Raw genomic sequence first — 18734 nt, 5'->3', positions numbered from 1 at the left:
TTTCTGGTGATAAACATAAATCTATACTGTCACTTGATTTGATCATCTAAAATAAAAGAAATCAAGCCAAATCCCACCAACAGTGTTAAAAAAAATCAATATCTGTAGTTAAAACATAGTATTTCTTATTACCATATTTAAAAAAAATTCTTACCATCAGATCAAACCACTTAAGATTGCTAATACATTTTTCTTACAAAAACAACAATTTCATATGGTTTCAACTAACAGAACATTTTTCTTCAAATATGATGTCACTTCAAGCATGGTGTAATGTAAACACATATGCACATGGAAAGTGAAGAACTACAGATATACATGGCAAAATATGAATCAAAATGGCAACAAATACGTAGTCTTTATCATAAAATTCTTAGACCTTTTTTCGAGATAATTTTTGACAATAGTTTTCCTGATTCAAGGTTTGCAAACTTTTCCTATGAAGGGCCTGAGGGTAAATCATTTGGGCCTTGTGGGCGATCAGTCTCTGTTGCAATGACTTAACTCTGCCATTGTAGTATGAAAAAAACCTCAGACAATACATACACAAATGGGTGTGGCTGCATTCCAATAATATTTCATTTAAAAATACAGACATTGTGGCCGTGGGCAGTAGTTGACTTGCCCCTATCCTGATTTATTAATCTTCTCAGCATCTTTTCCACAGTTCATAAATAACCAATTTATTATCCAAGTTAATATTCTATTAGATAAATTCTCATATATTACAAATTTCAAGCCTGTATTATGAAGGAAAAATATGGTTCAATATTTAAAATATATATTTATGTATAATATTGTTAAATATATAAAATATATAAACATAATATATAAAATATATTAAAAATATATAAACAATATATATGTTCTATGACCCAAACTAGGCTTTCAGGTTATACATAATAATTTCTGGGCTGGGCACGGTGGCTCACAGCCATAATCCCAGCACTTTGGGAGGCTGAGGCGGGTGGATCACGAGGTCAGGAGATTGAGACCATCCTGGCCAAAATGGTGAAACCCCTTCTCTGCTAAAAATACAAAATAATTAGCTGGGTGTGGCGGCATGTGCCTGTAGTCTCAGCTCCTCAGGAGGCTGAGGCAGGAGAATCGCTTGAACCCAGGAGACAGAGGCTGCAGTGAGCCGAGATCATACCACTGCACTCCAGCCTGGGCGACAGAGCAAGACTCTGTCTCAAAATAAATAAATAAATAAATAAATAAATAATAAAAAAATACAAAAATACATATAAAATAAAATAATAATTTCTGAATATGGTCCATACTACAGGCCAATCCCCACACCACTGTGCATGCTACGGAACATGGGATCTAAAGAAATTCTGCTGTGTGGTTGCAGCATCACGATTCTCCACCTCTGCTTCCTGTCACTAGCATCTTCCTTCCTTTTTAACCTTTGTGGCGGCTCACAGTAAAAAATGTAGGAATTAATGCATGGTGAAAACAGGGGTTGAAGTTAGCTTTGCACCACATTAATACTGGCTTAAGTGAAATATTTTCTTTTGACAGAACAACAGCAACATCTACTGGTGATGGGTAACTATTAGCTTAGTTCCAACACAAAAGCACAGGGAGCTCAGCATTTGCTTGCCAATGATGTTGGTGGTGTAGAACTAAGAAGCGTTATTTAAAGAAAATAGTTGATTCTAGTCAAATAAATTACAACAGCTAAACCTGTGGAATAGGACATCCTACTCTGGTGGCAGGACGGATGAGACCCGTAAGTAAGCTAAGGAAGTTGTGATCCTTCTAACTTTTATTATTTACTTACTTCATGAGTAGACAATATATTAAAATAAGATTTTCTTCCATTTTGGTTAATCCTTACAACTCTCTGGATGAACTTGGGTCAGAGAAGTTCTCTCTTGCCTGAAGTCATCTAGTGTTGGGTGTCACTGAGGATTAGAGTCCCCACTTACTAACCACAACTCCATTCTTTCTCTCTCTTTTTTTTTTTTTTTTTTTTCTATTTTTCTTTTTTGAGACTGAGTCTCACTCTTGTTGTCCAGGCTGGAGTGCAATGGCACGATCTTGGCTCACTGCAACCTCTGACTTCCTGGTTCAAGCAATTTTCCTGCCTCAGCCTCCCCAGTAGCTGGGATTTACAGGCACGCACCACCACGTCCAGCTAATTTTTGTATTTTTAGTAGGGACGGGGTTTCAACATGTTGGCCAGGATGGCCTCAATCTCCTGACCTCGTGATCCACCCGCCTTGGCCTCCCAAAGTGCTGAGATTACAGGCATGAGCCACTGTGTCTGGCCCTCCATTCTCTTGCCATTATATAATTTCCAAGACCTAACAGAAAAAGCCAGAAATTTCATACATGGTGCATAATCACAATGATCCTTGATTTTTCCACTTCGTCCAAGCTGTAGGTAAAATGTACCCAATCCTGAACCAATTCTGATCAGGGCTGATAGCACATTTATAAGTTCCAACACATTGCAGGTGGGACATAAAGTGGTCTCATTGGCCTTTCTCTATCTTCTGCTGTTTGTTTTGTACCTGGTGACCCCTTCTTGGTGAACTTCCTTGATTCCTACCTACTCCTTAAGGTAAGATTACAGGCCCTTATTTGATGCTGCTGTAAGATCCCTTACGTTAGTCTATTAATGTCCTCATCACATTGTTTATAATGATCTTTCTATGGGTTTGTGTTCCTCACCAGATTTTAAGTTCCTTGAAGACAGAAATCATATCTTAAATCATCTTTGCCTGAAGTAGCTAGTGAAGTACCTGTACTGTATTAAGTAGCCAGTAAATACTGAATAAGTAAATAAGTATATAGATTATGAACACTTTCTCTACCATGTCTGACATCTCACCATGAATTATGGCCTGCTGGCCTGGGCACCAACATTTTTTTTTTTTTTTTCGCTTCTTTAATTCCTTCTTCTAGAACTCTGAGCCTGAACCTTGTATCGTCAGCAATGTGGCAGGTTTTGCCTAAAACAATATGGCTCAAGATACTGCCACTAGTTTGACTTTGTGTCACCTTCTAACGACTCCTGCTGCTGTTCCCCACATCTGATTTGATCCTTTAGGGAGAAATAGGCAGGTAAGTCCATTAATTAGATCTCTAGCCATTCTTGTCAGGGCCAGTCTAGCAGCTATATGAGTTCCCCAAGTGCCAGTTCTGTCCTATCTAAATTTCCTACAAAATGATGTCAACTAGCATATACTACTGAGGTCTCAAAATGTTCGTGATCAAACCTTATGGGAATTACACTTAATGAGTATCGGCTAGCCACTGGACTCAAAGTCTCTATTAACTTTCTGTTGCTTAAAATAATAATTCCATATTCAGAATGAAGATTCCTCTGTTTTGGGATAAAGGAGGCTTTACCTGAAGATCACGCAACGTTGTCTCATGAGTGTGGGCATCACCTTCAAGAACCGAATACTTGTCGAGCTTTTCTTGTTCTTGCCCCAACCAAGCTTCAAATCCCTTCAGATCTCTCTGATACTCTTGATGCAGGCGGACAAGTTTCTCAGACTTTGTTACTGCTTCCTATAATCAGCATTTAAAATAATTAAGATAGGAACACATTACTTTATAAAGCATCAATGTACTATAATTCACTTTCGTACTTTTAGAAAAGTACATTTATTGAGACATTGGAATATGAGTTATTTCCTAGAATAATGAATCTTCAAGACATTTATGTAAAAATATAAAAACCTAATGTTTCAGATTAAAAGCTATATTAATTATTTTGTTGAATTAACTACATGGCCTCTGAATGCAACATAGACAGGCTAAAAAAGGAATTCACTTTACTAACCTCATAAAAATTCACTTTTGCTAATGAAGAAAACTGAAATTCTTATATTGTGTCTTAAATGAGGATTTGGACTTACTAAGCATTTAATTTTCCACAGTATAATGTGCTCTGAAAAGGCATATTTATTTTCTTTGTGAGGACTAAATGTAGAATGACAAGTACAGTCAGAGATTATTTCCTACCTTAGAAAACTCTCATGATCAGACATCATAAGGCATGTATGAGTCTTCATTATGAAGCTGTCCAGGATTTTTGTTAAATTGGTACATTTCTAGGAATTTTTAGTTGAAAATTATCTTACTTTAGTAGCTTTCATAATACTAACAATATTTGAAGGTTTTTGTTTGGTTTTGCCAGTAATACCTTTAAAATATTAAAACTTCATTTTGCTTTTGTTCTGTTTTCCCAAGCCTGTCATTCTTGAAAATAAATGAGTCTTTAAAGGCGCACAGCTCCAGACACTCCTCTTTAGGTGAGTCTACAAGGAAAGTGTTTCACTGTACCTTGGCCCTCTCTTGGATGGCTCTGTATCGTTCCTGTAGATCCTGGAGCTCTAGCTGGGTGACATAGTGTTCTGTCATGCCAGCCCCTTTGACTTCGATGGTCTCCAGCAAGCTGCTGTAACTCAGCACTTCTTCATTTAATAACTAGGGAGCATTTAAGAAAAATAAAACAGTCACCATCACATCAATGCCACTGCTAAAATCAAGATACTTTACAGTTGGCAAGTGACCTCTGGTTATCCATATGTCCATCCCTCCATCTATTTATTTATCTGATACGTGTGTGTGTGTGTGTGTGTGTGTGTGTGTGTGTGTATTTGATGTCTGGTCCAGAACTTTCTCTAAGACATGAATTCCCAATTAACTCCTTTATATTTCTACTTCAATATTTTTAACTATTAAAAATATCCAGAAATGGGCCCCTGATATTCACCCCAACCCTATTCTACCCCAGCCCCCCATGAAACCCCCTTCTCTTTCCATCTCTTTTCAAATAGCAAATGCCATGACCTCACACCCAGACAGTCAACCCAGAGGATGGTAATCGTTCCAGTATCCTCTCTAGCTCTCCATCCTCCTAACCATTATAAATCCAGTTAGCTCTACTTCCTATAATACCGTGACATCTGTCCCCACATCTCCTGCAAACTCCCCCACCCAGAATACCCTCCTCTTTCACTTGGACTTTGCAGTAGTCTCCCAGGCAGATTCCTGGCCACCAATTCTTTCCCTGTCCCTTATTTCATGCTACAAACAGCAGTCTAAGTGATATAACATCTTGCAATTAAAAATTGAATCATGTCGCTTCTCAGCTTAAAACCTGGATTATCTTCCTAATGCTGCCAGGATCAAGTGGAAAATCCTCAGAGCAGCTGACATGGCCATGCAAGATCAGGCCCTCCCTCTCCATCAGACTCCCCTCGCAGCCCCTCCCTGCCTGCTCACGGCTGCAGCAACACCTGCCTGCCTTGTAGTTCTCTATTGCACCATGATCTTTCCCTCCTCAGGGCCTACGGACCTGCTGTTTATTCTATCTAGACTGCTGGTTCCTCCACTCCTCCAGGCTCATTTCTCTGCCTTAAATCCTTCAGTGCATTGACTCCATGTCTGCTGTTTCAGAGAGGCCTTTTTCTTCATAGTACTCAGCAGTTATAATTATTTATTTGTATATTTATTACTGAAGGAATGCATCCCACTAGCATACACTTGACTGATTTTACTTCTAGAATCTGGCAAAATGCCTGCATCTAGCAATTTCTCAATAAATGTTGATTGAATAGATAAATAATCTAATTAATTAAGCAATTAATTATTAGAACAGATAATACATGCAGGTATTTATGATGCAGATCATTATATTAATTTACAGATGCATAAATGAGACCCAGAAACATTAAGTGCCTTGGCATAGGTCACATAAGATCATCTAGTCATTTAAATAACCTTTACCCAGGATGTGCTCTGTGTCAGAGAGAGCCAAGTGTTGAGGATATAAAGAAAATTAAGCATCTCTATCCACTGAAGGAGAGGGACATGCAAATACATATTGATAAAGAGCTCAGAACCAAGGGCTATGAGAGATAGAACAATGAATCAAGCCTGCGTGGTGGTGGTGTCGCATAGCCGAAATGACTTCAAAATTCATTCAGAAAGATGAGTAGGAGGTTGTTGGGGCAGAGACAGAATGAGGACTCTCTGTAAAAAGGGAAGAAATTCTACAAAGGCCAGAATTATGAAGAGTGTGGCATGTTCAGGAGACTGGAGAGCAGGAGAGAGGAGGGTGGGAGCGTGAAGGAAGGGAACGTGGCAGAAGAGCTTATTCCCGTTCTTACAAACCAGGTAAAGGAGATTGAGCTTATACTGCAGGCAATGGGAAGCCAACACAGGCCCTTAGGCAGGAAGCGAGACATTCATCTTCACAGGTGATAGTAATAGATGGAAGCAGGAAACAAGGTGGGAAATTAGGAAATTCCAGTTCAGGCGAAGAGGATGGATCAATAGAACCTAGAGCCAGACGAAAAGTGGCACTGGGAATAATGAGGTTTCCAATGGAATATATTCAGGGTGAGGTGTTACAGATGAGCAGAAACAGAGAACGTGAAAGCTTAAAGGATTTCTGTGTAGAAAATCACAAGTCCTGTTTAGGACGATGGTAAGGGGTGATGGAACAGGCCATCCAATGATCATGGCCTGGAATAAGGCTGCAGCTATAAACCAAAGGACTGTCAAACTTGATGTTTACACACTACTCTCAGTAAGCTTTAAGGATATGCTCTTTATGTTTATTCATTTATTTAAAAAATCTTTCCATGTAGTACTGTACTAATATAAGCATTATGACCAATGCACAAAAAATAACACAAAAAGATGTGATAGAAAAGAAAGACTTCCTAACGATGAATAGGCTGAAGATATTAAAAGATATTTCAAGGTGCTACATTTTAAATGGTTTGTATCATAAAACATGGGTCTACATGGTTTTCCAGGAAGGGAAAATTTTCACTCACTTATAAAATAATCAAAAATGAAAGTCCAGTTTAAGAAGGCTTTAAAAATTATACTTCGAGCCCCAGATATGATTTGTTTACGTACACAGTCCTAGCATACATGTGATCCCATTTTGTCTGACTGTGGCATTCTAAGAAGCCTATAAGAAAACAAATGGAATCTGAAATCCAGTTCTCACCTTGGCTTTTCCAAGCATAGTTATTTTATCCCGTAGTTCCGCATGCTGCCTTTCTGACTCATTTAGGTTGGCTTCCATGCTGTCCATCCAACCGGAGAACTGTCGAACGTCATCCTGATAGCTTGTCCATTTGGAGAGAGCACCTTCGAGTTGACTGAAAGGGATTTGAAAATGAGGGAATGTGTTCTCTTTCTGGGTCCACGAGGGGGCGTAGTTTTAAGGGCAAGAATTTCCCAGCACCATGTCCCCTGCTCATCTCTGTCCATCCAGGAGATTTAATGGTTTATGTTTGAAATTCGCGGGCGCAGGAAGAAACTAAGAGTCAATCACTCCAGCAGAAGTTTAAAGGAACTCCTTTCATTGGCCCGGGGTCTTAGAGAAGGTGGGGGTTCCTCCTAGGTTAAAAGTTCCCTTCTTCCACACCCCTTTGGACTCCATGTTTGGGTCCCCTTCCACAAACACTCTAGTGGGAGCTGTTTTTCTATCCTGGATTTTCCCTCTGGAGTCCCCTTCCACACTCTCTTGTGGAAGCCTGTCTTCCCCTCCTAAACTCCATCTCTCTCTCTATTCCCTTCCACTCAGCATGGAACCTGCTTTCCTCTCCTGGATTCCATCTTTCTGGATTCTCTCACTCAGTGTGAGAGAAGCTTTCCTTCTTTGGTTTTGCCCCTCTAGGAACCCTTCTCACGCAGTGTGAGAGCGGCTTTTCTTTCTCTCACTCCATGTGAGAGTTAGATGTTGCTCTCTCCTCCTTTTTCTCTCTCTAAATAAATCACTTTCTACAAACACTTTTGAGTCCGGCATTTACTGCGTACTGTGCCATGGTCCCTTCTCTCATTCTTGAGAGGGCAGGAGACCAAGAACCTGGAGAAACATCCTCTCACAGGAGCTGAGGGCACCCTGAACCCCTGAACCCCAGTATTAGAGAAGGACAATCAATCCCCATTGAAAATCCTTATGAGTCTAAAATCTGTCATTGTGTCTGCTCCATCCATTCCAGTCAGCAGGGCGTCAAGAGATCAGGAAGAAGCTGGTTTGGGAGTGAGCAGGCTGCCCAGGGCTTAACGACATTGACCTCAGATCTGAAGGATAGCCTCAGGAAGCAAGGGACAGCTAAACCCAGGCCAATATGCAGAAACTTGGAACTGGCTATCAACTGAAGAGTCAGTGGCCTGGGGGACGCCCAAACTGGGAGAGGCTCAAAGGCGAAACTGGGGCCCTTGAGTGGGTCTGCCCTGGAGCCAAAGCTCTCGGCAGGGAGAGAAGCAGCACTTAACTCTTATCAAATTGAGCAGCACATTCAGAGCAGGGGAGAAGAATAAGCACAGTAACTACCTTGTGTAAGATTAAAACTCAGAAAATCACAATGAAATAAAAGGACAATATTTCCTGACTTGGTCTAAATATTAAAACTTAATTAACTCATAGATAAGTTAGCACCTCCTTGTCTCAATGCACAGGCTATATTTTAAATTCCATTCACCATTTCTGCCTAATTGTGCTGCCAGGTTTTGGGTCCTTTTGCAACAGACTCTATAAATGTTCCATCCATCTTCATCCCCAGATCACACCACTGCATGGGGCCAACTGGACTTCTAATTGCTCTTAGATCTCTTAGCTTGAAGATGTTCTCTAGCCCCTGATATATTCTTAGTTTAAGGGCAATGTAGGCAAGAAGTGCCAGGGGAGCCTCACCCTGACGGCAGCTCTCAACTGCTCTCCTAAATCATAGGAGTTTGTTTCCAAATACCGCAGCTCCCCTGCCCCTGGATGGGATAACCGAGGCTCACACTACAAACAGGCTTCCAGCATTGCCTGCAGTTGCTCACAATGGTGGGCAACTTGCTTGATAACATACCTGATATGGTTAGGCTTTGTGTTCCCACCCAAATGTCATCTTGAATCGTAGTTCCCATAATCCCCACGTGTAGCGGGAGGGACCCAATGGGAGGTAATTGAATCATGGAGGTGGTTATCCCCACGCTGGTCTCGAGATACTGAGTGAGTTCTCACGAGATCTGATGGTTTTATAAGGGGCTTTTCCCTCTTTGCTCGCACTTGTCTGTCTTGCTGCCATGTGAAGAAGGATGTGTTTGCTTCCCCTTCCTCCATGATTGTAAATTTCCTGAGGCCTCCCCAGCCATGCAGAACTGTGAGCCAATTAAACCTCTTTCCTTTATAAGCTATCCAGTTTCAGGAATGCGTTCATAGCAGCGTGAGAACGGGCAAATACAACACCCTTTACTTACTGCCCTCCCCTGCCTGCCATTTCTTTTCTAGTCTTCTATTTATGTTTCCTGGGTTTACCTCTGAAGTCCACTACTTGGTTTTAATCCCTATATTTTTACCTTATGAATTTTTTTTTTTTTTTGTATTTTTATGTTAGTAACAACAACAAAAAGAAACATGCATTTTTAGTTCTATTAACAAGTAGGTACAGCATTCAGGTCAATCTAAATATGAGATTACAACTGCCAGTTTCTTTTGTTCTAATAAGAAAAAAGAAAAGTAAATCAGACAGGACAGAAAAGCGGGGGAGGAAGGAAGGAAAGAAGAAAGAAAAGAAAAAGGAAGGGAAGGGGAGGGGAGGGGAGTGGAGGCGACGGGAGGGAAGGGAAGGGAAGGGAAAGAAGGCAACAGGAATAGTCTGTTCAGTAGTATTATATTGATCATTTAGTAATAGCTTCCCCGTGCTTGGCTGTAGTTTTCCTCACCTTTTACAACGAATCCCTGCAGACAAAAGGGATGCCCACATATCCTTCACACTCTGCAGTTGTTGCTGAATAGTGGGAATGCCTTCTGGAGAGGTATTCTGAAGGACAGATTCTCCCCTGGTCACTATCATTTTCATCTGAATCTCTTTTTCCTGTTTGACTGATAAGAGAGCCTGTGAAAACAAATACACAAGTCCTTTGTCATTTGTATGTTTAACATTTCTGGCTTTAAGTATTGCAGAACTCTTAAAGATTGCAGAATAATATTGAATTGTGTCCAGTCCTGAAGCTCCCAGTTGGCTGAAATGGAGTGTGGGGACGTGGCTTGCTGGTGAGTACCAGTCACCAGCTACCCACTGGTCTTTACTAAGTGGACTTGGTGTTGAAAGTCTCCAGTCTTCTCTGAATAATCCCTTACTTCCAATGAAGTTTTACTTTAGTGTTTTTAACAAGGGAAATTATACTACAGTAAGATTCATGATTTCTCAAAGGATGAAGAGCTTATAAATGTTATGGCCTGTACAACAACCACAAAACCTATAGAAATAGATTATATATTTCCAGTTCTTCATAAGTACATTCTTTTTCTATGTGAGAAGGAAGTTTCTCCTTTTTCTTTTTTTGAAACAGAGTCTATCTCTGTCTCCCAGGCTTCAGTGCAGTGGTGTAATCATAACTCGCTGCAGTCTTGAGCCCCTGGGATCAAGTGATCCTTCCAGCTCAGTCTTCCTGCTAGGTGGGGCTACAGGCACATGTCATTATGCCCAGCTAATTAAAAAAAATTTTTTTGTGTGTAAAGATGGGGTCTCAGTATATTGCCCAGCCTGGTGTTGAATTCCTGGGCTCAAGGAATCCTTCTACCTCAGCCTACCAAAGTGCTGGGATTATAAGTGTGAGCCACTGTGTCCAGCCAGAAGGAAGTTATAATTCCAAGTTATATTGCCGGAAAGCTGGCTGAATAAGAACAGCTCCAGTACACTGCTCCCAGTGAGACTGATGCAGAAGGTGGGTAATCTCCGCATTTCCAACTAAGGTACCTGGCTCATTTCATTGGGACTTGTTGGGAAGTGAGTGCAGGCCAAGGAGGGTAAGCCAAAGCAGGGTGGGGTGTTGCCTCATCCAGGAAGTGCAAGGGACTGGGGAGCTCCCTCTCCTAGTCAAGGGAAGCCATTAGGGACTATCCCTTGCACTCTGGTCCAGATACTGGGCTTTTTCCATGGTCTTCACAACCCCGCAGATCAGGAGGTTCCCTCCAGAACCTACAATACCAGGGCCCTGGGTTTCCAGCACAAAATTGGGCAGCCATTTGGGAAAACACTGAGCTAGCTGCAGTGGGGTTTTCTTTTTTTACACCCCACTGGCACCTGGGTCAGGGAGATAGAACTGTTTACTTCCCTGGAAAACAGGCTGAAGCCAGGGAGGCAAGTGATTGGTCTTGGCAGGACCCACCCCTGCAAAGACCAGAAAGCTAAGACCCATTGGCTTGAAATTCTTGTAGCCAGCACAGCAGTCTGAGCTCGACCTGGGATGTTTGAGCTTGGTGGGGGGAGGGGCGTCCACCATTGCTGAGGCTTGAGTAGGTGGTTTTAACATCACAGTGTGAAAAAAGTCGCTGGGAAGTTTGAAGTGGGTGGAGCCCATGGCTGCTCAGCCAGGCCTGTGTCACTAGACTTCCTCCTTGCTGGGCAGGGCATCTCTGAAAAAAGGCAGCAGCCTGTAAGGGACTTATAAATAATGCCCCCACCTTCCTGGGACAGAGCACCTGGGAAAAGGGGCAGTTGTGGGTACAGCTTCAGCAGACATAAACATCCTTGCCTGGCAGCTCTGAAGAGAGCACTGGATCTCCCAGCACAGCATTCGAGCTCTGACAAGGGACAGACTGCCTCCTCAAGTGGCTCCCTGACCCCCATGTATCCTGACTGGGAGCATACAGGAGAGCTCTGGCTGGCATCTGGTTGATACCCTTCTGGGACGAAACAAGAAGCAATCTTTGATGTTCTGCAGGCCCCACCGGTGATTCCCAGGCAAGCAGGGTCTGGAGTGGACCTCCAGCAAGCTCCCAACAGATCTGCAGCAGAGCGACCTGACTATTAGAAGGAAAACTAACAAACAGAAAGGAATAGTTTCAGCATCAATAGAAAGGAAGTCCACTCAGAGGCCCCATCCAAAGGTCACTGATTTCAAAGATCAAAGGTAGATAAATCCACGAAGATGGGAAGAAAACAGCGCAAAAAGGCTGAAAATTCCAAAAACCAGAACACCTCTTCTGCTCCAAGGGATCACAATTCCTTGCCAGCAAGGGAACAAAACTGGATGGAGAGTGAGTTTGATGAATGGACAGAAGCATGCTTCAGAAAGTGGGTAATAACAAACTTCTCTGAGCTAAAGGAGCATGTTCTAACCCAATGCAAGGAAGCTAACAAAGTTGAAAAAAGGTTAGACGAAATGCTAAGTAGAATAAACAGTTTAGAGAAGAACATAAATGAGATGACGTAGCTGAAAAACACAGCATAAGAACTTTGTAGCATTCACAAGTTTCAAGAGCCGAATTGATCAAGGAGAAAAAAGAGTATCAGAAATAGAAGATCAATTCAATGAAATAAAGCAAGACAATATTAGAGAAAAAAGAGTAAAAAGAAATGAACAAAGCCTCCAAGAAATATGGGATTACATGTAAAGACAAATCTACATTTGATTGGTATATCTGAAAATGATGGGAAGAATGAAACTAAGTTGGAAAACACTCTTCAGGATATTATCCAAGAGAACTTCCCCAACCTAGAAAGACAGGCCAACATTCAAATTCAAGAATACAGAGGACACCACAAAGATACTCCTTGAGAAGAGCAATCCCAAGACACATATTTATCAGATTCACCAGAGTTGAAATGAAGGAAAAAATGCTAAGGGCAGTCAGAGAGAAAGGTTAGGTTACTCACAAAGGGAAGCCCATCAGACTCACAGTGGATCTCTTGGCAGAAACCCTACAAGCCAGAAGAGAGTGGGTGCCAATATTCAACATTCTTGAAGGAAAGAATTTTCAAACCAAAATTTCGTATCCAGCCAAACCACGCTGCATAAGTGAAGGAGAAATAAAATCCTTTATGGACAAGAACCGCTGAGAGATTTTGTCACCACCAGGCCTGCCTTACAAGAGCTCCAGAAGGAAGCACTAAACATGGAAAGGAAAAACCAGTACCAGCCACTGCAAAAGCATACCAAATTGTAAAGATCATCAATGCTATGAAGAAACTACATCAACTAATGGGCAAAATTACCAGCTAGCATCATAATGGCAGGATCAAATTCACACATAACAATATTCAGCTTAAATGTAAATGGGCTAAATGCCCCATTTAAAAGACACAAACTGGCAAATTGGATAAAGAGTCAAGACCCATCAGTGTGTTGTGTTCAGGATACCCACCTCACATGCAAAGACTCATAGGCTCAAAATAAAGGGATGAGGAATATTTACCAAGCAAATAGAAAGAAAAAAAAAGCAGGGGTTGCGATCCTAGTCTCTGATAAAACAGACTTTAAACCAACAAAGATCAAAAGAGACAAAGGCATTACAATATGGTGAAGAGCTCAATGCAACAAGAAGGACTAACTATCCTAAATACATATGTACCCAATACAGGAGCACCTAGATTCATAAAGCAAGTTCTTAGAGACCTAAAAAGAGACTTAGACTCCCACACAGTAACAGTGGGAGACTTTAATACCCCACTGTCAATATTAGACAGATCAAAGAGACAGAAAATTAACAAGGATATCCAGGACTTGAACTCAGATCTGGACCAAGTGGATCTAATAGACACCTACAGAACTTTCCACCCCAAATCAACAGAATAAATATTCTTTTCAGTACCACATCACTTAATCTAAAATTGACCACATAATTGGAAGTAAAACACTCCTCTGCAAATGCAAAAGAATGGAAATCATAACAGTCTCTCAGAACACACTGCAATCAAATTAGAACTCAGGATTAAGAAATGCACTCAAAACTGCACAGTTACATGGAAACTGAACAACCTGCCCCTGAATGATTACTGAATAAACCACAAAATAAAGGCAGAAATAAAGATGTTCTTTGAAACCAATGAGAATGAAGACACAAGGTATCAGGATCTCTGGGACACATTTAAAGCAGTATGTAGAGGGAAATTTATAGCACTAAATGCCGACAAAAGAAAGGAGGAAAGATCTAAAATCAACAGCCTAATGTCACAATTGAGAGGACTAGAGGATCAAGAAGAAACAAATTCAAAAGGTAGCAGAAGACAAGAAATAACTAAGATCAGAGCACAACTGAAAGAGACAGAGACATAAAAAACCCTTCAAAAAAACAGATGAATCCAGGAGCTGGTTTTTTGAAAAGATCAACAAAATAGACCACTAGCCAGACTAACAAAGAAGAAAAGGCAGAAGAATCAAATAGGTGCAATAAAAAATGATGAAGGGGATATCACCACCAATCCCACAGAAATGCAAACTACCATCAGAGTATACTATAAACACCTCTATGCAAATAAACCAGTAAATCTAGAAGAAATGAATAAATTCCTGGACACTTACACCCTCCCAAGGCTAAACCAGGAAGAAGTTGAATCCCTGAATAGACCAATTACAAGATCTGTAATTGAGGCAGCAATTAATAGCTTACCAACCAAAAAAAGTCCAGGACCAGACAGATTCACAGCCGAATTCTACCAGAGGTACAAAGAGGAGCTGGTACCATTCCTTCTGAAACTATTCCAAACGGCAGAAAAAGAGGAAATCCTCCCTAACTCATTTTATGAGGCCAACATCATCCTGATACCAAAACCTAGCAGAGACACAACTAAAAAAGAAAATTCATCCAATATTCCTGATGATCATTGTTGCAAAAATCTTCAATAAAATACTGGCAAACAGAATCCAACAGCACATCAAAAAGCTTATCCATCATGATCAAGTTGGCTTCATCTCTGGGAGGCAAGGCTGATTCAACATACACAAATCTATAAACGTAATCCAACAAAACCAAAGACCACATGATTATTTCAATACATGCAGAGAAGGCCTTTGACAAAATTCAGCAGTCCTTTATGCTAAAAACTCTCAATAAAATAGGTATTGATGGGATGTATCTCAAAATTATAAGAGCTATTTATGACAAACCCACAGCCTATATCACACGGAATGGGCAAAAAATGAGAGCATTCTCTTTGAAACCTGGCACAAGACAAGGATGCCCTCACTCACCACTCCTATTCAACATAGTATTGGAACTTCTGGCCAGGGCAATCAGGCAAGAAAAAGAAATAATGGGTATTCAATTAGGAAAAGAGGAAGTAAAATTGTCTCTATTTGCAGATGACAATATTGTGTATTTAGAAGACCCATCATCTCAGCCCCAAATCTCCTCAAGCTGATAAACAACTTCAGCAAAGTCTCAGAATATAAAATCAATGTACGAAAATCAAAATCATTCCTATACACCAATAACAGACAAACAGAGAGCCAAATCATGAGTGAACTCCCATTCACAATTGCTAAAGAGAATAAAATACCTAGGAATACAACTAACAAGGGATGTGAAGAACCTCTTCAAGGAGAACTATAAACTGCTGCTCAAGGAAATCAGAGTGAACACAACAAATGGAAAAACATTTCATGCTCATGGTTAGAAAGAATCAATATTGTAAAAATGGCCATACTGGCCAAAAAGAGCCTGCATAGCCAAGACAATCCTAAGGAAAAAAAAAAAAAAAAAAAAAAAGCTAGAGGTATCACACTACCTGACTTCAAACTATACTACAACGCTACAGTAATCAGAACAGCATGCTACTGGTACCAAAATAGAGATATAGACCAATGGAACAGAACAGAGGGCTCAGATGTAATGCCACACATCTACAACCATCTGATCTTTGACAAACCTGACAAAAACAAGCAATGGGGAAAGCATTCCCTATTTAATAAACGGGAAAACTGGCTAGCCATATGCAGAAAGTGGAAACTGTATCCCTTCCTTACACCTTATACAAAAATTAACTCCAGATGGATTAAAGATTTAAACATAAAACCTAACACCATAAAAACCCTGGAAGAAAACATAGGCAATACCATTCAGGACATAGACATGGGCAAGGACTTCATGACTAAAACACCAAAAGCAATGGAAATGAAAGCCAAAATAGACAAATGGGATCTAATTAAACTAAAGAGTTTCTGCACAGCAAAAGAAATTATCATTAGAGTGACTGGAAACCAACAGAATGGGAGAGAATTTTTGCAATGTACTCATCTGACAAAGGGCTAATATCCAGAATCTACAAAGAACTTAAATTTACATGGAAAAAACAAACAAGCCCATTAAAAAGTGGGAGAAAAATATGAACAGACACTTCTCAAAAGAAGACAGTCATGCAGACCACAAACATATGAAAAATAGCTCATCATCACTGGTCACTAGAGAAAAGCAAATCAAAACCACAAGGAGATACCATCTCACACCAGTTAGAATTGCGATCATTAAAAAATCAGGAGACAACAGATGCTGGAGAGGATGTGGAGAAATAGAAACACTTTTACACTGTTGGTGAGAGTGTAAATTAGTTCAACCATTGTGGAAGACAGTACGGCAATTCCTCAAGGATCTAGAGCTAAAAATACCATTTGACCCAGTAATCCCATTACTAGATATATTCCCAAAGGATTATAAATCATTCTATTATAAAGACACATGCACATGTATGTTTATTGTGGTATTGTTCATAATAGCAAAGACTTTGAACCCAATCTAAATGCCCATCAATGATAGACTGGATAAAGAAAATGTGGCACATATACACAATGGAATACTATGAAGCCACAAATAAGTTTATGTCTTTTGCAGGGACACGGATGAAGCTGGAAACCATTATTCTCAGCAAACTAACACAAGAATAGAAAACCAAACACTGCATGTCCTTACTCATAAGTGGGAGTTGAACAATGAGAACACATGGACACAAGGAGGGGAACGTCACATATCGGAGCCTGTTAGGGGGTGGAGGCCTATAGCATTAAGAGAATTACCTAATGTAGATGACAGGGTGATAGATTCAGCAAACCACCATGACACATGTATAACTACGTAACCAACCTGCACATTCTTCACATGTACCTCTGAACTTAAAGTATAATAATAAAAAAAACTGATCATATCACCTAAAAGACAAAGCTTCATCTCTCTTTATAATGTGGTTCTTGCCAACTTCCAAAGCATCAGCTTCAGCCATCCATTGCTGCCTGTTTCTGCTGTAGCAATAAGCAGCTGCCAGCAATTTCTCACACACTATGCTGTTCTTTCCTCTGGCTTTTCCTCACACTTTTCCACCTCTCTGCCACCATTCCCAAGTCTTCACTCTGTTATCTTTGCCAAAATAATTCCCTCTGTCATTCTTAAAAACTTGGTTTTGGCCAGGTGTGGCAGCACACAATTGTAATCCCAGCACTCTGGGAGGCCAAGGTGGGTGGCTCACCTGAGGTCAAGAGTTTGAGACCAGCTTGACCAACATGGAGAAACCCCATCTCTACTTAAAATACAAAATTGGCCAGGCGTAGTGGTGCATGCCTGTAATCCTAGCTACTCAGGAGGCAGAGGCAGGAGAATTGCTTGAACCCGGGAGGTGGAGGTTGCAGTGAGCTGAGATGGCGCCATTGTACTCCAGCATGGGCAACAAGAGCAAAACTCTATCTCAAAAAACAAAACAAAACAAAACTCGGTTTTAGCAGGGTACAGTGGCTCACATAGATAATCGTACTTTGGGAGGACAAGGCAGGGAAATTGCTTGAGTTTAGGAGTTCCAGAGTAGCCTAGGCAAGAAGGCAAGACTCTGTGTTAGTTTTATTAAGAAAAAGTTTTTTTAAACCCCACACAACTTGGTTTAGCTATCACGCTTCCTAAAAAACCTGTCCCAACTTTCAACCCCACCTCTCCTGCGTGGGTCCACTCCTGTGTGTGTCTATAACACCATAAGCACATCTGTATCTGTGGTTATTATCTTCTGTATATCAACCTCTAACCTCAGACAGTAAAATCCTTGAGGAAAAAGACTATGTTATTCACCTCTGATTCCCTGGTGTCAAGACAGAGCACTAGTCTCCTAGAAAGCAGCCAGTCTACAAATTAATGCAGATTCATTATTTTTATCACAAATGCAAAATTGAACTCGTATCTTGGGATGGGAGGAGAACTGGCTAAATATAGGAAAACAAGTGAGTTGAATAAGATGGAAAATGTTTTGCCCTATAAAATGTTTCTTTAAAATATTTTCCCATACTAAATACACCTTTGATCTAATTCAAAACTAGCCTCTTAACAAGTGATCACACAAGTAATCACATTTGGGCTTTATTTTACAGTATTTTTGGAAAGCATCTGGGGTCAGATGATTCAGGAATGCTGAGGCATGTCCACCCAAGGCAGATGGGATTACACTCACAAAGCATGTGATATTTCCCATGGAGAGAATGTGACATCGTCACTCCAGGTGGATGGAGACGGGAAATTTTGAGAACAAATTCTGTAGGTTGGAGATATTTCTATCTAAAGATGCACACCTCAAGCTTGAGCGTCCTGCTGTCCAGCACACTTTTGTCGGACGTCGGGTGGCAGTATGAATCCAGCATGTGAATCGCATCCGTCATCCAGTCTTGTAATTCTTTAATCCCGAGAGAGAACTGATTGTGTTCTGCGACAATTCTATCCAGTCTTGACACTTTCTCCTGGAAATGACAGAAATGGTTTTTGAGCTGTCCATCCCACAGAGACAAATTATAAAGCTAACGGTTTGTTTGAAACAATGGCAATCAGTCATGGCTTCATATACTGCACAGACATGAGGCAAGTCTTTCCTAATTCTGCAAAATATGTCAAAGATCTTTCTAAATCATAAAACTATTAGAATAACTGGGTCAAAAGCAAAAAAAAAAAAAAAAAAAAAAAGTAAAAAATTAAAAAATTACTACTTCTTTTTTTTTTTTTTTTT

General features: G+C 40.5%; 1 protein-coding gene across 19 annotated transcripts in view; it reads right to left on the bottom strand.

The window, feature by feature from the left end:
* The window catches only part of SYNE1 (spectrin repeat containing nuclear envelope protein 1), a 411505-nt gene that overhangs the window by 235180 nt on the left and 157591 nt on the right, over positions 1-18734 (bottom strand). For all 19 annotated transcript variants that reach the window (XM_032258772.1, XM_032258777.1, XM_032258767.1 and 16 more), the window contains 5 exons: positions 18307-18471; positions 9709-9881; positions 6995-7148; positions 4309-4452; positions 3367-3531 (listed from right to left, as the gene is read on the bottom strand). In XM_032258772.1, coding sequence (XP_032114663.1) covers positions 3367-3531; positions 4309-4452; positions 6995-7148; positions 9709-9881; positions 18307-18471 — 801 coding nt within the window. The remainder of the gene's footprint in view (positions 1-3366; positions 3532-4308; positions 4453-6994; positions 7149-9708; positions 9882-18306; positions 18472-18734) is intronic.

The sequence above is a fragment of the Sapajus apella genome, unplaced genomic scaffold (assembly GCF_009761245.1).
Source record: "Sapajus apella isolate SASKATOON/1434 unplaced genomic scaffold, GSC_monkey_1.0 scaffold105, whole genome shotgun sequence".
Classification (NCBI taxonomy): domain Eukaryota; kingdom Metazoa; phylum Chordata; class Mammalia; order Primates; family Cebidae; genus Sapajus; species Sapajus apella.
This window is presented reverse-complemented; position numbering and strand designations above follow the sequence as displayed.